Source organism: Mobula birostris, chromosome 26, assembly GCF_030028105.1.
Source record: "Mobula birostris isolate sMobBir1 chromosome 26, sMobBir1.hap1, whole genome shotgun sequence".
Taxonomy (NCBI): Eukaryota; Metazoa; Chordata; class Chondrichthyes; order Myliobatiformes; family Myliobatidae; genus Mobula; species Mobula birostris.
The window spans coordinates 29684933-29703325 of record NC_092395.1 but is presented as its reverse complement, the minus strand read 5'-3'; the positions used below and the strand labels follow the sequence as shown (position 1 = coordinate 29703325).

The window sequence follows — 18393 nt, the reverse complement described above, 5'->3', positions numbered from 1 at the left end:
AGCAGTGTGAGTCAATAGATGAAATCTCTTTTTGCATATGAATATTAAAAAGGAAACTCCCTTTGCAACTTACATTTAAAACTGAAAATAATCCTATAAAGAAAAACAAATGTGCAAAAATACAGAAAATTTGTTGGAAAGTTCACAGCCAATCATAGCTACAGATGAACTATGACAGAGATGGCTAATCTCTACAACTGTGCTCATTTGAGCAAACCTATAGAATTTGAATTCACATCTCATTTCAAGTAAGGCTGTTTTGAGAATTACCTTTAAATTAGACAAATATTGAAAGGGGAATGCAGCTTTAGTAGCATATGCAGATTGGCAACAAAATTTCTGAGAGGCTAGACAGTACAAAGATGAATTGCAGTTCCAACCAGTTACCGTTTTGTGTAAAGGACTTCTGCTGTGGTGCCTGCAGGACAGCTGGACGTAGGACACTTCGCTGCTGCTCCTTGGACTTCTGACTAGGAAGACCTGCAAGACCAAACAACTTATTTATATCACCTCAGCTTTGTTGTCATTCCAGCATACTGCTTTGAATAAAGCTGCAAATTCGAGTATAGTACAACACAATGTTATTGTGTTACAGAGCACTGTTGGAAGATAGTCATTCCATTCATTGAACAGTGTTTAGCGCAGGCCATGGCACCACTAAAAAAATTGGGATTATAAACTGACAATGTTTAAAAATAAAATAAAAATTACAAATAATGAATTTTTCTGGGACTACGGGATAACTACCTCGGAACATTTCCACAAGGAAACGGAAGCTCCAAGCAGTAGTGCAATTTAAGTATAAATCAAGCTGTGCTATAATGTTTGGAAAAATATTTAAAATGAGCAGAGTTGTTTAATGTCAAAAAGATGTATAACATTAAGGAGGTGCAGTTATTGCTATCATTCAGGAGTTCCAAATTAACATTTTGAACTAAACTAAATGCCAAAGTATTTGTAGCACTGAAGCGCCCCTGCTGTTTAAATAAACACAATGCAAGTGGTATACAATTTACTAGGGTGTTAGAAAGAGAAAGAAGGTATTAAACCAACTTTTATTAGAATTATTGTCAGGTACCAAATCACAAGACAGATACAATAATAAATAGTTGCAAGAAACAGTATACTGGAACAACTCGGTGAACGAAGCAGCATCTATGGAGGCAAAAGGTGTAATTCAAATGTTCCTGACTGAATGCAAAGAAAGATTACCAATCTATAGCAGGTGCGTTGAGGGGAGCTGGGCACATGCATGGAGGAGGGCAGAAATAACAGGTGGGTGATAGGTTGAGCAAGACAGGAAGGGGACGATAGACAGACAGAACCAGACTGGTGGGGCGGAGGGGTGGTGTGGGAAAGTGAACAATGGGAAAAGAAAACTAGGTTGGCAGGTGGGTGCATTGGGCTATCTGAAACTAGAAAATTCAATATTCCCACCATTGGTTTATAAGTTACCAAAGCAGGATATGGGATATTGCTTTTCCAATTTGTGTTTGGCCTCTCCATAGCAGTGGAAAAGACAAAAGACAGATGATCAGTGTGGGTGAGGGAAAGAGAGTTAAAATGATATGTAATCACTACGCTCTTCCATTTTGTGTGTATCTGCCCTCACCCCATCCTCCCGCCACCACACTAGCCTCAAGGAGGAGGAGAAGATGGCGGCGCGACGCAGCACGCGCAGCCTCTTCAATTAATGATATCTGTAATCTGTCAAGTAGGGGACCGTGCACAATTCTGATTTGACGGAGACAGACGTGAGAGTACGGAGGAACATCTGGAGCAACTTCTGAAATGCCCGCTTCGCTGCCGCTGTTACTGTGTGGTAACCGGAATCTCTGGAGCAGAAGGCCCCGAATCCTAGGCTTTGCTTGTTTTGGCAGCCAGGGCTAGGTCGAAGGCGCTCAGGAGGCTGTATCGGAGGGGCTGGTCGGAGGCTCAAAGTTTTTGGATGGACGGACTTGGTGTCGGCTGTGGTAGGCAGCTTCCAAGGCATCGGCAGTTGTCGGTGCCTTGAGGGTTTATGGCAGGGAGTTTCTCCCTTTTGCGGCCTGCTATCAGGGACTCGGGAGTGGATCGGGACTTGAGACTTTTTTTTTAAACCATGCCCATGGTCTGTTCTTTATCAAATTATGGTACTGTTTTGCACTGCTGTAACTATATGTTATAATTATGTGGTTCTGTCAGTGTTAGTCTTTGGTTTGTCCGGTTTTCTGTGATATCATTCTGGAGGAACATTGTATCATTTCTTAATGCATGTATGCATTTCTAAATGACAATAAGAGGACTGAGTGTTCTCATAATCTAATCTAATCATGTCCTAGAGTTAAGTTGATTGGGTTCCCCTTGTCCTCGCCTACCACCCCACTAGCCTCTGCATCCAGCCCCAAAGAGTCCTTCCAGGTAAGGCGACACTTCGCACTTCACCTGCGAGTCTGTTGGGGTCATCTACGGTATCCAGTACTCCCAGTGTGGCCTACTGTATATTGGTGAGATCTGACGTAGAGTGTGAGACCACGTCGCCACAAAACAAAGAATCTCCCGATGGCCACCCGTTTCATTCTACTTCCCATTCCAACATGTCAGTCCATGGTCTCCTCTACTGCCACAATGTGGCCACACTCAAGTTGGAAGAGCACACCTTAAAATCCGTCTGGGTAGTCTCCAATCTGATGACAAGAACATTGATTTCTCAAACTTATGGTAATGCCCCCCTCCCTTTACCATTCCTCATTCCTGTTTCCCTCTCTCACCTCTTCTCCTTACCTGCTCATCACCTCCCTGAGCTCCTCCCCCTTCTCTTTCTTCCATGGTCTTTTGTCCTCTCTTATCAGATTGCCCCTTTTCCAGCCCTTTATTACTTTCACCTATCAGCTTCCCAGCTCTTCACCTCACCCCTCTCCCTCCCAGTTTCATCTATCGTCTACTACCTTTTACTTCCTCCTCCTCTCCTCCACTCCCTCCCCCCACTTCTTGCTCTAATCTCTCATTCTTCTTTCCAGTCTTGATGAAGGGTCTTGGCTCAAAATGTTAACTGTTTACTCTTTTCCATAGACGTTGCCTGGCTTGTTGAGTTCTTCCAGCATTGTGTGTGCTGCAATCACTACTACTTTATTATTTCCTTCATTCACCTTAAGTACAGGGACTCCTGTGCCCAGCCTCAATCAATGTATATAAGCTACCTTATGTATTTACATTTATTGTTTTTTAAAAAATTATTATTGCGCTCTTTATCTCAAGTTTTTGTGTGCTGTATCGGATGTGGAATAACAATTATTTTGTTCTCCTTTGCACTCGTGTACAGGAAATGACATTAAATAATCTTCCATCTTGAAAGCTCCAGATTGCCTTTGCAGATAAAGTGCAGAATAAATAATCGCGTCTACACTTGGTTTTACCAATGTTAAAAGAAGCCACATCTTGAGCACAGAATACAGACAGTAGGTTGGGAGAAGTGCAGGCAAACTTCTGACTCATTTGGAGGGGCTGTTTAGATCCTTGAGATAGTAAAGAGGTAGGTGGAGAAGGAACAGGTGTAATCACTCCCATTGCTGCAGGGGTACATGCCCATGGTTGGGGAGGCAGGAGTGGGTGGGTAAGGAGGGACAAGTGGGCCAGGCAGTTATCCAGCAGAAAGATGGATGGGGAAAGAGGAAGATTGACAGATGGTGGGATCACATTTGAACTGGTGGAAATGGCATAGGATGATATGTTAGATGAGGAGGCTGGCGGGGTAAAAGGCGAGACCAAAGAAACTCCAATGCCGTTCTACCTGGGAAGGGGGGGGGACTAGGGTGAGATCAGAAAGGTGGGAAATGGAGGAAATGCATATAAGGCTTTATCAACTATGGCAAAGGGCAAGCCACATTTCCAGGAGGAGGGCATTTCAGAAGTAGGAGGCCTCATCTTGAGAGCTGATGCAGCAGAGATGTACAAATTTTTAAAAAGGAATGGCATCATCACAGCAGACAGGGACGCTTGCTCTTGCTTTGTGTTTTTTTTTTGTGAAATCAATTAGCTAGATTTCTTTACTCTCCAAAAATCTATGTACATCTGTCAGCGGCTGAGCTTCCATAGGCCTTTCTCATGGGAATTTTAAAGATTTACTGAAGAGATTTTATGTTCATTGCAATTCATGATACACCACACCTAATTTTGAGACTGTGATAAAATCATTGATAAAAATAGAAGGTGCAAAAAGAGCACATAAATAATGTACAAAATTACATTTGAGATGAATGGATGGATTTGTGGAAAATTTGACTCAAAGGGATGCACTATTTTTCATCCTTCACATGTATGCACCAAAGAAAATTCAGAGAAGGTAGCCTCATTGAAACTTTTATTTCCACTAATTGTACTGAAACAGGTAAAACAAATGTATTTTCTGGTGTCACCAGTCAAAGAAAGCATCAAGGGAATCAAAAGCTAATGTTATGGTTACTTCAGTATGAATAAAAACGCAAAAAAGTTAGGAAAAAATCAATAATCCCAAAATCCTGGACTCATGGCTGACAAATTTTATTTGCCAAGATTATGAGTTTAAGCAGGTCAACCAATCTGTTCACCATGAAACCAAAAACTAGCAATAATTTTTCTTGCATGAAAATCAAGGAGTACCGAAGGAAATACATGTTCTTCTTCCATATGTAATTGAGTATGTTTGCACAACAGAATGAAACACATTGTTTTATCATCCAGGAGAGGGGCATGCAGTTTCATACTAATTCACCCGCAAAGGTGAAATATGTTTCTATATTTATTGATTCTTCGATTTTATTTGTTCATTATGAGACAATTTCAGACCCAACTGGTAGATTTTTGTTAATTACCAGTTTACTTTATAATCAATAAGTTGTTATGGTTAATATTTATGCTCCAAATATCGATTATCCTGCATTTTTAAAGAAATTATTTGCATTATTCCCTAACTTAAATGAATATAAGTTGATAATGGGTGGAGACTTTAATTGCTGTTTGAATCCTTTGATGGATAGGTCTTCAGTTAAACAAATCCTACCAAATAAATCTGCATTTTTTATTCTTTTTTAGTGGACTCTGGAATATCAGACATTTGGTGGCTTCTACACCCTAATGATGCTATTTTTTCTCTCATGTATATCATAATTATTCTAGAATTGATTACTTTTTTTATTGACTCCTGATTAATACCATCTGTCATTGCTTGTGACTATGATGCAATTGCTATTTCTGATCATGCACCTCTGAAATTACCAATTAAATTAGCTGATGTAAGTTTTAGAACTAGACAATGGCAGTTCAACTTGACCTTACTTCAAGACTTAAAGTTTGTTAGTTTCATTAAAGAACAGATTGCTTTTTTCTTTTCAACTAACTCTACCGAAGGAATTTCCAGCGGGATATTATGGGAAACTTTTAAAGCACATATTCGTGGACAAATTATTTCATACTCTGCTGGATTAAAAAAGGGAACCAATAATGAAATGTGTATATTGGTTGATAAGATTAAAGAAATTGATAAAGAATATTCAGTTACTCCCAATTTGGAGCTTTATAAAATGAGAGTCAAACTTCAGATGCAACATAGTTTGTTATTAACATCTCCCATTGAAAACCAGTTACTTAAAACTAAATCTCAATTTTATATACATGGTGATAAATCAGGGAAATTATTGACCAATCAATTGAAAACTGTTTTGGTTAAATGTCAGGTTACTAAAAGTCCGTAGCAACACTCACAACATGCTGGAGGAACTCAGCAGGTCGGGCAGCATCTGTGGAAACAATCAGTCAACGTTTCGGGCCGGAACCATTGACTGATCATTTCCACGGATGCTGCCCAACCTACTGAGTTCCTCCAGCGTGTTGTGAGTGTTGCTTTGACCCCAGCATCTGCAGAGTATTTTATATTAAAGTTTGTAAACAGGATGGCAATTTTACGGTTGATCATGATGAGATTAATAAATCCTTTCAGGAATTCTATACCTCTTTATATCAGTCAGAATTCCCTGACGATACTACTACAATGCATGAATTCTTAGGGAAATTGAATATCCCCAAACTATCATCTGATGAATGTTTACTATTAGATACACTGATTACAGAGGAAGTAATACAGAAAGCAATTTCTTTTATAAACTCCCCTGGTACAGATGGATTTACAGTAGAATTTTTAAAATGTTTTTCTGATTTACTCTCTCCTTGGTTAAGTAGACCTTTTAAAGATGCCTTATTGATAGGTAAACTACCACAATCCTTTTATAAAGCATCCATTTCCTTAATTCTTAAAAAAGATAAAGACCCTACTGCATGTGCTTCATACAGACCAATATCTTTGTTGAACGTAGATTTTAAAATTCTTTCTAAAATAATGGCAACTAGATTGGAAAACGTGTTGCCCAAAATTGTTTCAGAACATCAGACAGGATTTATTAAAAAATTGTTACTGATATTTAGTGTTAGGAGATTGTTGTATATTTTATATACTTCCTCACCTAAAATTCCAGAATGTATTATTTCATTGGATGCTGAGAAGGCATTTGACAGAATTGAATGGAAATATTTGTTTAATACACTTGAGAAATTTAATTTTTGTCCAAAGTTTATATCCTGGATTAAATTGATATATCATACACCTTTGGCCCCTGTAGTTACGAATAGTCAGAGATCTCCCTTTTTTAGGCTTTTTCGTGGTACTAAGCAGGGCTGTCCTTTAAATCTTTTATATTTGACATTGCTTTAGAATCCTTGGCAATTGCTTTTTGAGATTCACTAAATATATTTGGCATTATTCAGGGCAATGAAACACATATGCAGATGTCTTGTTATTATATATTTCTAATCCAGAGAAATCCTTTCCTTCAGTAATATCATTACTTGCTCAATTTAGTAGCTTTTCTGGTTATAAATTAAATTTTGATAAGAGTGAGTTATTCCCATTAACAGTCCTGGGTATGACTCTAAACTGATGAGGCTCTGATTGGGGACTTCCAGAGCTTTGGGGAAAGTGGAGTTACCCCTTAGTCATTCATTGCTCCCAGGGCCGCTCTGACCCGGAACGGTAGCACCTGCAAGGGTTCCTGCTCAGGATACGAGCGAAGGCCATCGGCAGATCTGGCAGGTTCAGTAACTGAACTTATGACGGAGAAGGCGGATGAGCTAGAACCTCAAATATCAACAGCTATAGTATAGGCGGATGAACACTTGGGAAGAGAAATGTTGATTTCTTTAGTTCGCCCAACGGAAGGAAATAGCAAACCACTGTTGCTATTTGCTAAGAAAACTATGGTCAAACTCACAAAATGTATCACACAACAATAGCGTCAAGAGGATCTTCCAGACAATTCTGAATGTACTGACCAATACTAAACTAGGCATGACAACCCACCTCAGAGTACTGAAATATTACTTTTATCCAGTTATGTTATATGGCTCAGAATGTTGGACAATATCTAGTAACATGAGGAAATGAATTGTAGCAGCAGAGATGTGGTTTTTGAGGAGGATGCAAAGAATATCATGGATGAAACGAATATCTAACGAGGATGTCATGAACAGAGCAAACACAAAAAGAGAATAATGTATGAGATCATGAAAAGGTAACGTAACTTCATTGGACATAGGATTAGGAAAGAGGAGTTAGAATGCACGGTAATTATGGGAAAGACTGAAGGGAAGAAAGCAAGAGGAAGACAAAGACAAATCATGATGGAGACAGCAGTCAGAGAACTGGAAATGAATACCAATGAATTGATCCACTTGACCCGAAACAGGAGTGTGTGGGCCATGGCAGTCAAAGCTCAAACTGGGCATGGCACCTGATGATGATGATGATGATGATGATGATGATGATTCCCATTAAATATGCAAACTTTAATTTACAGAAGTTTTCCATTCAGATTGGCTACAGAATACTTTATGTATTTAGGGTTAAAATTACTAAGAAACATCAGGACTTATTCAAGGCTAATTTCTTACCTTTAATTGATCATATTAAACAATGTTAAACAATGTGTGGGCACGTGGCCAAGTGGTTAAGGCATTGGACTAGCTACCTGAAGGTCGTGAGTTCGAGCCCCAGCTGAGGGAACGTGTTGTGCCCTTGAGCAAGGCACTTAATCACACATTGCTCTGTGACCACACCGGTGCCAAGCTGTATGGGTCCTAATGTCCTTCCCTTGGACAACATTGGTGTCGTGGAGAGTGGAGACTTGCAGCATGGGCAACTGCCGGTCTTCCATACAACCTTGCCCAGGCCTGCGCCCTGAAGAGTGAAGACTTTCCAGGTGCAGATCCATGGTCTCGCAAGACTAACGGATGCCTTAATTTAATTAAACAATTATTAACTAAATGGTCTCCGATGTCCTTATCATTAGTAGGCCGAATCGATGCTATTAAGATGATAGTTCTACCTAAGTTTCTTTATTTATTTCAGGTGTACCAATTTTTATTCCCAAATCCTTTTTTGATATTATTGATTCCAAAATTTCTTCATATATATGGCAGAGCAAAAATCCCAGGTTGAGTAAGAAATATTTACAGATATCCAAAAAGGATGGTGGTTTGGCAATGCTGAACTTTAGATTTTACTATTGGGCAACTAATATCTGAAATTTAACCTTTTGGACCAAGAGTTAGATAAAACTCAACATCCAAGGTGATTGAATCTTGAACACGAGTCTGTGCAAGGATTTTCATTGGCATCTATTTTAGGGGCTTCACTTCCTTTTGCATTTACTAAAACAAATTACTAACCCAATAATTAAGTATACAATACGAATATGGTTCCAATTTCGTAAATTTTTTGATTTGAATAAATTCACCCTTTCTAGCCCTATTTTATTTAATTTTTTTCAAGCACCCAGAATTGATCAAGCCTTTCTTTTTTTGGAAAATGAAAGGAATAAACTGTTTTCGTGATTTATTTATGGATAACTGTTTTATGTCTTTTGAAGTTATCTAATAAATACAATTTGCCTAGATCGCACCTTTTTAGATATCTACAGATTAGAAATTTTTTAATGTTATTTTGCCTACCTTTCCGATATCACATCAAGCTGAAATTACGAAAAAAATTTAAAGTTTAAATCCCTTACAAAAGAGTGTAATAGCAACTATCTATGACTTGATCATGAAAATCCCTTCAGGTATATCTGACAAAATAAAGAACGAATGGGAACGAGAACTTCAAGTAAGTATATCCATAGAAGAATGGGAAAAGATTCTTAAATTAGTTAATACTTCTTCAACGTGTGCTAGACACACTTTAATACAATTTAAAGTGGTTCATAGAACACATATGTCAAAAGACAAACTAGCCTGTTTTTATTCTCATATAAACCCTATGTGTGACAGATGTAACTCTGCGGTTGCTTCTTAAACCCATATGTTTTGATCCTGCCCTTTTTTGAAAAAATATTGGAAAGACATCTTTGATATTGTTTCAGCAGTTTTACATATTGATTTACAACTCCATCCTATTACTGCAATTTTTGGATTACCAATGATTGATTCTAGTTATTTATCATCTTCAGCCTGCCGTTTCATAGCATCTGCTGCACTGATGGCCAGAAGATCCATTTTATTTAAATGGAAATATTTTGATCCCCCTACTACATTTCAATGTTTTTCTCAAACTATAGCTTGTTTAAACCTAGAAAAAATTAGGAGTGGCATGGTTAATTCCTCGACTAAGTTCGAAGAAACTTTGGAGTCTTTATTCAATATTTCCATACATATGACTTAAGTTGATTTTTTTAAAATCCTTTTTCCTAATACTTAATCGTTTATGGAAGGAGGAATGGGGTCAAGGACAGAATAATTATAATTGACAACTTATAGCAACCCAGGTTTTTTTTTGTTTTTTGTTTTCTGTTTAGTTTAGGGAATTTAGTTTTTTTTTTCTTGAACAAATCTTTTGAACTTTTTCCTGTTTCAATTATCAAGAGATCGGGTGGACTTGTCTAGATATGATATTTGGAACTTATGTTTGAATACATTATTGCTATTATTGTAATCCTGTTCTCTTAGTATTGTTATTATTGATACGCTCATTTAACTGATTATAATGCAATAAAAAGATTTGAAAAGAAAAGAAAGGAAGGGGTCAATAACTCTACTGGGTGTTTTTTATAGACCACCCAAATAATAACAGGGACATCGAGGAGCAGATAAGGAGACAGATTCTGGAAAGGAGTAATAATAACAGGGTTGTTGTGGTGGGAGATTTTTATTTCCCAAATATTAATTGGCATCTCCCGAGAGCAAGGGGTTTAGATGGGGTAGAGTTTGTTAGGTGTGTTCAGGAAGGTTTCTTGACACAATATGTAGATAAGCCTACAAGAGGAGAGGCCGTACTTGATCTGGTATTGGGAAATGAACTTGGTCAGGTGTCAGATCTCTCAGTGGGAGAGCATTTTGGAGATAGTGATCACAATTCTATCTCCTTTACCATAGCATTGGAGGATAGGAACAGACAAGTTAAGGAAACGTTTAATTGGAGTAAGGGGAAATATGAGGCTATTGGGCAGGAACTTGGAAGCATAAATTGGAAATACATGTTCTCAGGGGAATGTACGGAAGAAATGCGGTAAATGTTCAGGGGACATTTGCGTGGGGTTCTGAGTAGGTACGTTCCAATGAGACATGGAAGGGATGGTGGGGTACATGAACCATGGTGTATAAAGGCTGTTGTAAATCTAGTCAAGAAGAAGAGCTTACGAAACGTTCAAAAAAAAAACTAGGTAATGAAAGGAATCTAGAAGATTATAAGGCTAGCAGGAAGGAGCTTAAGAATGAAATTAGGAGAGTTAGAAGGGGCCATGAGAAGGCCTTGGTGGACAGGATTAAGGAAAACCCCAAGGCATTCTACAAGTATGTGAAGAGCAAGAGGATAAGACGTGAGAGAACAGGACCAATCAAGTGTGACAGTGGAAAAGTGTGTATGGAACCAGAGGAAATAGCAGAGGTACTTAATGAATACTTTGCTTCAGTATTTACTACGGAAAAGGATCTTGGCGATTGTAGGGATTACTTGCAGTGGACTGAAAAGCTTGAGCATGTAGATATTAAGGACAAGGATGTGCTGGAGCTTTTGGAAAGCATCAAGTTGGATAAGTCACCGGGACCGGACAGGATGTACCCCAGGTGACTGAAGCGAGGGAGGAGATTGCTGAGCCTCCGGCAATGATCTTTGCATCATCAATGAGGACGGGAGAAGTTCTGGAGGATTGGAGGGCTGCAGATGTTGTTCCCTTATTCAAGAAAGGGAGTAGGGATAGCCCAGGAAATTACAGGTCAGTGAATCTTACTTCAGTGGTTGGTAAGTTGATGGAGAAGATCCTGAGAGGCAGGATTTGTGAACATTTGGAGAGGCATATCATTAGGAATAGTCAGCATGGCTTTGTCAAAGGCAGGTCGTGCCTTACGAGCCTGATTGAATTTTTTGAGGATGTGACTAAACACATTGATGAAGGTAGAGGAGTAGATGTAATGTATATGGATTTTAGCAAGGCATTTGATAAGGTACCCCATGCAAGGCTTATTGAGAAAGGAAGGAGGCATGGGATCCAAGGTCACATTGCTTTGTGGATCCAGAACTGGTTTGTCCACAGAAGGGAAAGAGTGGTTGTAGACGGGTCATATTCTGCATGGAGGCCGGTGACCAGTGGTGTGCCTCATGGATCTGTTCTGGGACCCCTACACTTTGTGATTTTTATAAATGACCTGGATGAGGAAGTGGAGGGATGATTAGTAAATTTGCTGATGACACAAAGGTTGGGGGTGTTGTGGATAGTGTAGAGGGCTGTCAGAGGTTACAGCAGGACATTGATAGGATGCAAAACTGAGCTGAGAAGTGGCAGATGGAGTTCAACCCAGATAAGTGTGAGGTGATTCATTTTGGTAGGTCAAATATGATGGCAGAATATAGTCTTAATGGCAAGACTCTTGGCAGTGTGCAGTATCAGAGGGATCTTGGGGTCCGACTCCATAGGATACTCAAAGCTGCTACGCAGGCCGACTCTGTGGTTAAGAAGGCATACGGTGCATTGGCCTTCATCAATCATGGGATTGAATTTAAGAGCCAAGGGGTAATGCTGCAGCTATATAGGACCCTGTTCAGACCCCACCTGGAGTACTGTGCTCCGTTCTGGTCGCCTCACTACAAGAAAGACGTGGAAACCATAGAAAGGGTGTACAGGAGATTTACAAGGATGTTGCCTGGATTGGGGAGCATGCCTTACGAGAATAGGTTGAGTGAACTCGGCCTTTTCTCCTTGGTGCGACAGAGGATGAGAGGTGGCCTGATAGAGGTGTACAAGATAATGAGAGGCATTGATTGTGTGGATAGTCAGAAGTTTCTCCCCAGGGCTGAAATGGCTAGCACAAGAGGGCATAGTTTTAAGGTGCTTGGAAGTAGGTACAGAGGAGGTGTCAGGGGTAAGTTTTTTTTTAAACGCAGAGAGTGGTGAGTGTGAGGAATGGGCTGCCGGCAGCCCATCAGTGGTGGAGGCGAAAACAATAGGGTCTTTTAAGAGACTCCTGCATGGCTACATGGAGCTTAGAAAAATAGAGGGGTATGGGTAAAGCCTAGTAGTTCTAAGGTAGGGAGATGTTTGGCACAGCTTTGTGGGCCGAAGGGCCTGTATTGTCTTGTAGGTTTTCTATGTTAATTTATACTTCATCATCCTTTAACTAAAAAACACCGATAACAATGTACATTTTTAAAGAAATTTAAAAACTGATTTAATTTAAAATGAGAGTAATGTAACATCAATGAAAACTATTCTCATCTGCTATAGTTTGGAGACAATACCCTCCTCTTGGAAGCTTAATAACAGATTGCTATTATATTACATTTGATTATCAGTATATGTGGAAGCAAAGTAATCACACTAGATTGCAATTTAAAAAATGGAAAAAAATCTGTTTTCATTCTTTTTGGTGACATTTATCTTGCACAGCTCTTCCAACAATGAATTTCCTTTTCCTTACATTCAGAAAGGATTACCATGTGAACCAGGCAGAACAATTAGTTAGCTTTCCTGACCTATTTCTTAGCCACCAACTCAAGTAGTTTTGTGACTGCTGGGACTTGGTTTAAATTTTTCTCACCACTTAAATTGGCTGGAGGGCAATTTCATAAACTACACACAATTCAAAAGAATTTGTAAATTCTGCTTGCAATGTTCTACAGGAAAACAACTTGTTTGAATAATTTGGATAGTGTAGAACAAATCAATGGGTCTGCATGTCACCTTCAAATGTTAACAACTAGTATAATTCTATTCAAAGAAATTGAATCTTAAAGTATTAAATAATTCTATATTAGTAGCAAAATATTCACAAAATGATATCTTAATAACTTAAATTCAAGTATTATTCTGAATATCCATCTACAGAGCTACAAATGAGTCTGACTTGTGCCAGTACAAAAAGCAAACCAAACTCAATAGATTTCAATCGAACAAAAACAGCAGGAATGAAAGAGGTAGCAACCTATTCAGCAACTGGCATTTACTGCAATCACCTAACCAAATCAAAACCTAACCATAGCAAAACAAAGTCTTTCTGTAATGTAAAGAGAAAAATACACACTACTTATACCAAAAACAAGCTATTTTTAATTCGATGATGACAGTTAATGTCAAAAAAAATTACAAAAATGCAAATAAACTCACAAAAATTTTCACTTCCCTTGTATTCAATAGAATGTAAAATGTGGACACAAATGACAAAATACGTCCCTACACTCATTAACATCATCAGAACACAACATCAATATCTGCCACTGTACTTTAATATTTATCTATTTTTCAAGATAAACAGCAAGAAAAATCATCATTGTGGATGTTCTGTCGACAGACAAATTCAAATTTTAGCTTTGCAAAAAATAACAAATCACTTGTTGTTGTCTATTCTGCAGTACGAAGCTGATATACCAAATAAAACATCCTTAAAACTGGAACACTACATAACACATTTTGAACAAACAATTAAGAGGGTAGAACATAGATAACAAGAAAAGTGAGCAGAGAGGTTTGATCTTTCTTCGCTAGAAAATTAGGCATTAATAAATGATATGATGAAGGTATTTAAAATTATGATTCTTTCCAAATAATTAAGGACTTGGTCAAGCATTCATTCAATCCAGAACCAACCTGATCCACTGCTACCATGTACAACCTAGCATTTTAGGCATGTGACTTGGGTAAAACAATGATGATGACGATCATGATTGATAATATGAAAAAAGATACAACTTAAGTATCTTTGCTTCCTGATGGAGTTGGTGACAATATTGACTCAAAGAGAGCATCTATCAAATAAACAAGAGGCCATGCTGACTCCACAGTACTTGACCAACTCACTGAAAAAACGAAAAGAAATGGCCACTCAAGTTTGACATTTGATAGATGTTTGAAGTAAAAGAAAAATACGAAAACAGAATGAATATATGCAGATAGGATTCATAATCATGCTTGCCTCAAATGGCATGCATTATATTCTAAGCAACTCAATATTAACATAGGTCAATAAAGAAAAATGTCTTAATAATAGTTACAGCTTCTTAGTGATGGGGTTGCAAAATGCTGATAAATTACATTTTTAAAAATAAGCAGATCAACTGAATCAGCTCATCCACTTACAGCTTCGGTCGTTCATAACATTTCCAAGAATGACGGGGAAAACCTGTCCACAATTAGTGGATCCTGAACTAAACTTGGTATCGATGTAGGAATTCAGTGCTAAGTCACACATTGCAGAGAACCAAATTACTTATTTCAGGTATTCTTTACCAAGCACAAAAGGTCTTGGCAACATATTTAATCGCTTGGATTAGCTAGAAATAATAGATCTGAAGTCTACTTCTTTTTTCAAATGATTAAGGACATGGTGAAATAGATAATTGGTTATTTCCACTGCCCAGTAAATAGCAAGAGTTCAAATTTCAATAAATCACAAAAATAAATAGAAATTTTAATCAATTTCTCAACACAGAAAGCTATTAAAATGCATTTCTGTCACAAACCATTGCAAATTTATTTGAAGTGTCACTGAAATAATATGGGTTAGATCCAGCAAAGTAATTGGAATTAAATTACTGACTCAAGAAAGGAGAACTAACAGAAGTTGATGTGTCAAATATGTGGCAACATTTATTTTGATTCCTGAATAAGTTTGCTGTAATAAATTCCACTGGTGTAATAAGTAAAGAACATGCTGTGGATATCTGTAAAACTTAATTCAGAAGATTTCAAAAAGTTGTAAAACCATTAAACAGTACTAAAAATTCATAACAAGTTTGTTTTGAGATCCTATTAAAATCACCCGCCACAGGTCATAAACCAATGTTGATGCCAACATTAGACTTATGGCCTGAAAAACATGCCTGAAAGTCAAATACAAAGGCACAGTCAATATTAACCATCACTGCAATTTGTAGTACTTGTGGTAGTTTCTTTCTCCATTTGATAGTAATGATAACCGTGCAAAGTCCTAAGAGCACGTCATACTCTGCAGCAAATCAACAAGAAAACTAATCACTCTATGATTTGGATATTGTTTCTATAATTGTTTTTCCATATTGCTTTGATACACACATTAATGCTGCAAGTTCAAGGTACACTACAAATGGACATTACATATGCTATTAAGTTTCTTCCTGAAACGAAAATTACATAAAGCTGCCATAGGCAAAATAAGAGGAATGTAATAGATTTTTCTATAAGGAGGAAATGCTATAGTTAATAACAACTTTAAATCATGTTTAAACCATACTAACAACATAAATGACCCAATTTATTTGGCAACAAATATATGCCTAGAAATACAACTATATAAAGACATACAGCCTAAACACATGTACACTCACACAATTTGTTTCTATAATTAGAGATACATGCACATAGACACTAGTCTCTTGAAACAGATTAGCTAAACACAGTGTCAAAACTGAAAGTTCGACGGACCTGTGAACACTACTGAAACATACACATTAGTCTTGCAACAACTAAGCACACCTGTAAAGATCAATACTTGTTGTTTAATGCAATCATTGTTTTCGTAAAACTGAACTGAATAAAAGAACACAAACTAAATGCTTGTGCCAAAATTTGCTTCTTGAAAGAAATTTAGAAAATATATTGGCTCAGTATTATATTGTTGGTATTTTGCTACAGGTTATACCTATAGGTTTATCCACTATCATAACATATTTTGCCATTGAGTTTCATTAACAATACTTTTTTTTAAAACTTTGTCTAAAAATGCTATTAAGCAACTTTCTCATTACAAATTACTTCATAAAAAGGTAGTATGCCAAGGTTTCGGTATTCTTTTTAACTAAATGTCCTTTTTAAATGTGTATATGGGGTCAAATGCATTTCTATAACCACAAAATATTTATGGATTTTATAAAATTTGTTTTTCATGTTTGTAGAGGCAAAATTGTTGTTAATAAAGGAATTCTTGGATCACACATTCCAATTTTGTTACACATTTCAAATTAAAGAGACTCCAATTAAATATGTTAAAATAGAAAATAGAATAGGTATTAGTTTGGCTACAATACAATCTTATTAATAAAGACCATAAACAGGAAATTAGTTGTTCTTCAGCCACTTGCACAGATCAAAGTCATACTAAAATGTTGAAGTATGCATCTTGAATAAGTAATATTTTTGGAACCATGCTTATGATATAGCAATACTCTGATGCACCCATCTGTAAATCTGTAAAGGAGAAAATGCAGGGTACTGGATAAATTTTGTTGATTTACCTTGTAAATGGGGTTCCTATGGGGGGGGGGAGGGGGGAATGCAAACATGACCCTTTTAACTCGATAATTCCTACAGTTTAATAGAACCCATGTCCCTTTAACTACAGGACATTTTACAGCACTGAACAGTCAGGCAATTTTGCAATCTCAGGCTCTAAGATATAATTGTGAAGAGTCCGTCTGTTATTGGATACGGTGCAGCAACCTAATGATTTACTCAGTCAAATACAGAGGGAGACTCACAATACTAATTTCAGTATAATCTAGCAAACATATTTGGTGTGCAAATTCCTCAGGTTGGGGCCTTGCATGTGCCACAATGTTACACTGTGCTCCAGTTATGCACCAGCAACAAACAAACAAACAAACAAACTAACTAACTAACTAACTAACTAACACACACACACACACACACACACACACACCACCCCCCCACCCCCACCAGGGCCCTAGACTTCTATAATCCCAGTCTCTCTACAACCTTATTATATATTACTCACCAGCACTGGGAGCTTGGCCGTGAATTAAAGTTGGGGGTTTCAGCCGAAAGCCTGTGTTCTTTTCATCTAAAGAGAAAGTAAGTTTGTTGCATTAACGAAGTACACAATAAAAGCAAATCCAGCAGCACAACTGATTCACTCCTCATAACTTGCAAGTCCTTGTTCAAGTCCAAAATGTATGTATATTTAGACTCATACACACCTACCCAATCTATGCAGAATCATTATTACACTGTGCATCCACAGTAAGAGCAGAGCACATACAAAGCTCAATCAAAATCCACAACTAGAGCACCCATCCTTCCAGTTTCCAGATGTAATATAGAAAAGAACAAATAAACCAGAAAAGGGGATAAAGAAAGGACAAATACTTCCTAGTGGTGGATTGTAGAACTGTACCTGGCTCTGAGTCAGAGTTGCTGGCCGCTGCCTGGCAGAAACTCAATGGCATAAAGACATTATTCTTTGGAACTGCAAGATAAAGACAGCTGCAGTGAGCGTCAACAGATCAAATTGAATTTTAACAATTAGCTCTGCAGGCTGCCCAACGATGTCCCATCATTTCAGCAAATAAAGGATTAAACTTTGTCATCAGTCATTTATTCATTGCATATTATAATAACTCATCAAAAAACACAGAATTATACTCTGAACTGGTTATGTACAGAAACTAGTGAATTCTTGTTTTAGGAGGATCTGACTTGAGAATTCTTGAGAAAATTTAAATTCAAACAGCATAGAAACAGGCCCTATGCACTCACATTTACAATCATTCCATTTCACCCACATTACTATCGACTTCAGTAAAGTAGGGACACCAGCGAGTATATTTCATTAGAAGTTTGAGGAAACTTTGTATGCCAACAATGACAAGCAGACTTCTACAGATGTACCGTGGAGAGCATTCTGAATAACTGCATCACCATCTGGTTTTTCAAGGTTTGCAAGCTTTTTCTGATCCTGTAAACAGATCCTGCGCCCATGTACGGGATCAGAAAAAGCTTGCAAACTCAGCCAGCTCCATCATGAGCACACCTCCCCTCCGTGATGCCTCTAGAAGGCAGCATCCATCATTAACAACCCTCACCATACAAGAAAAGCCCTCTTCTCATTGCTATCATCAGGGAGGAGGTA

General features: G+C 37.7%; 1 protein-coding gene across 5 annotated transcripts in view; it reads right to left on the bottom strand.

The window, feature by feature from the left end:
- The window catches only part of ranbp3b (RAN binding protein 3b), a 171954-nt gene that overhangs the window by 70665 nt on the left and 82896 nt on the right, over positions 1-18393 (bottom strand). For 4 of the 5 annotated variants that reach the window (XM_072244196.1, XM_072244198.1, XM_072244194.1 and 1 more), the window contains 3 exons: positions 17659-17730; positions 17260-17325; positions 388-480 (listed from right to left, as the gene is read on the bottom strand). In XM_072244196.1, the coding sequence (XP_072100297.1) occupies positions 388-480; positions 17260-17325; positions 17659-17730 (231 nt within the window). The remainder of the gene's footprint in view (positions 1-387; positions 481-17259; positions 17326-17658; positions 17731-18393) is intronic. The other variant, XM_072244195.1, reaches the window with a different exon arrangement.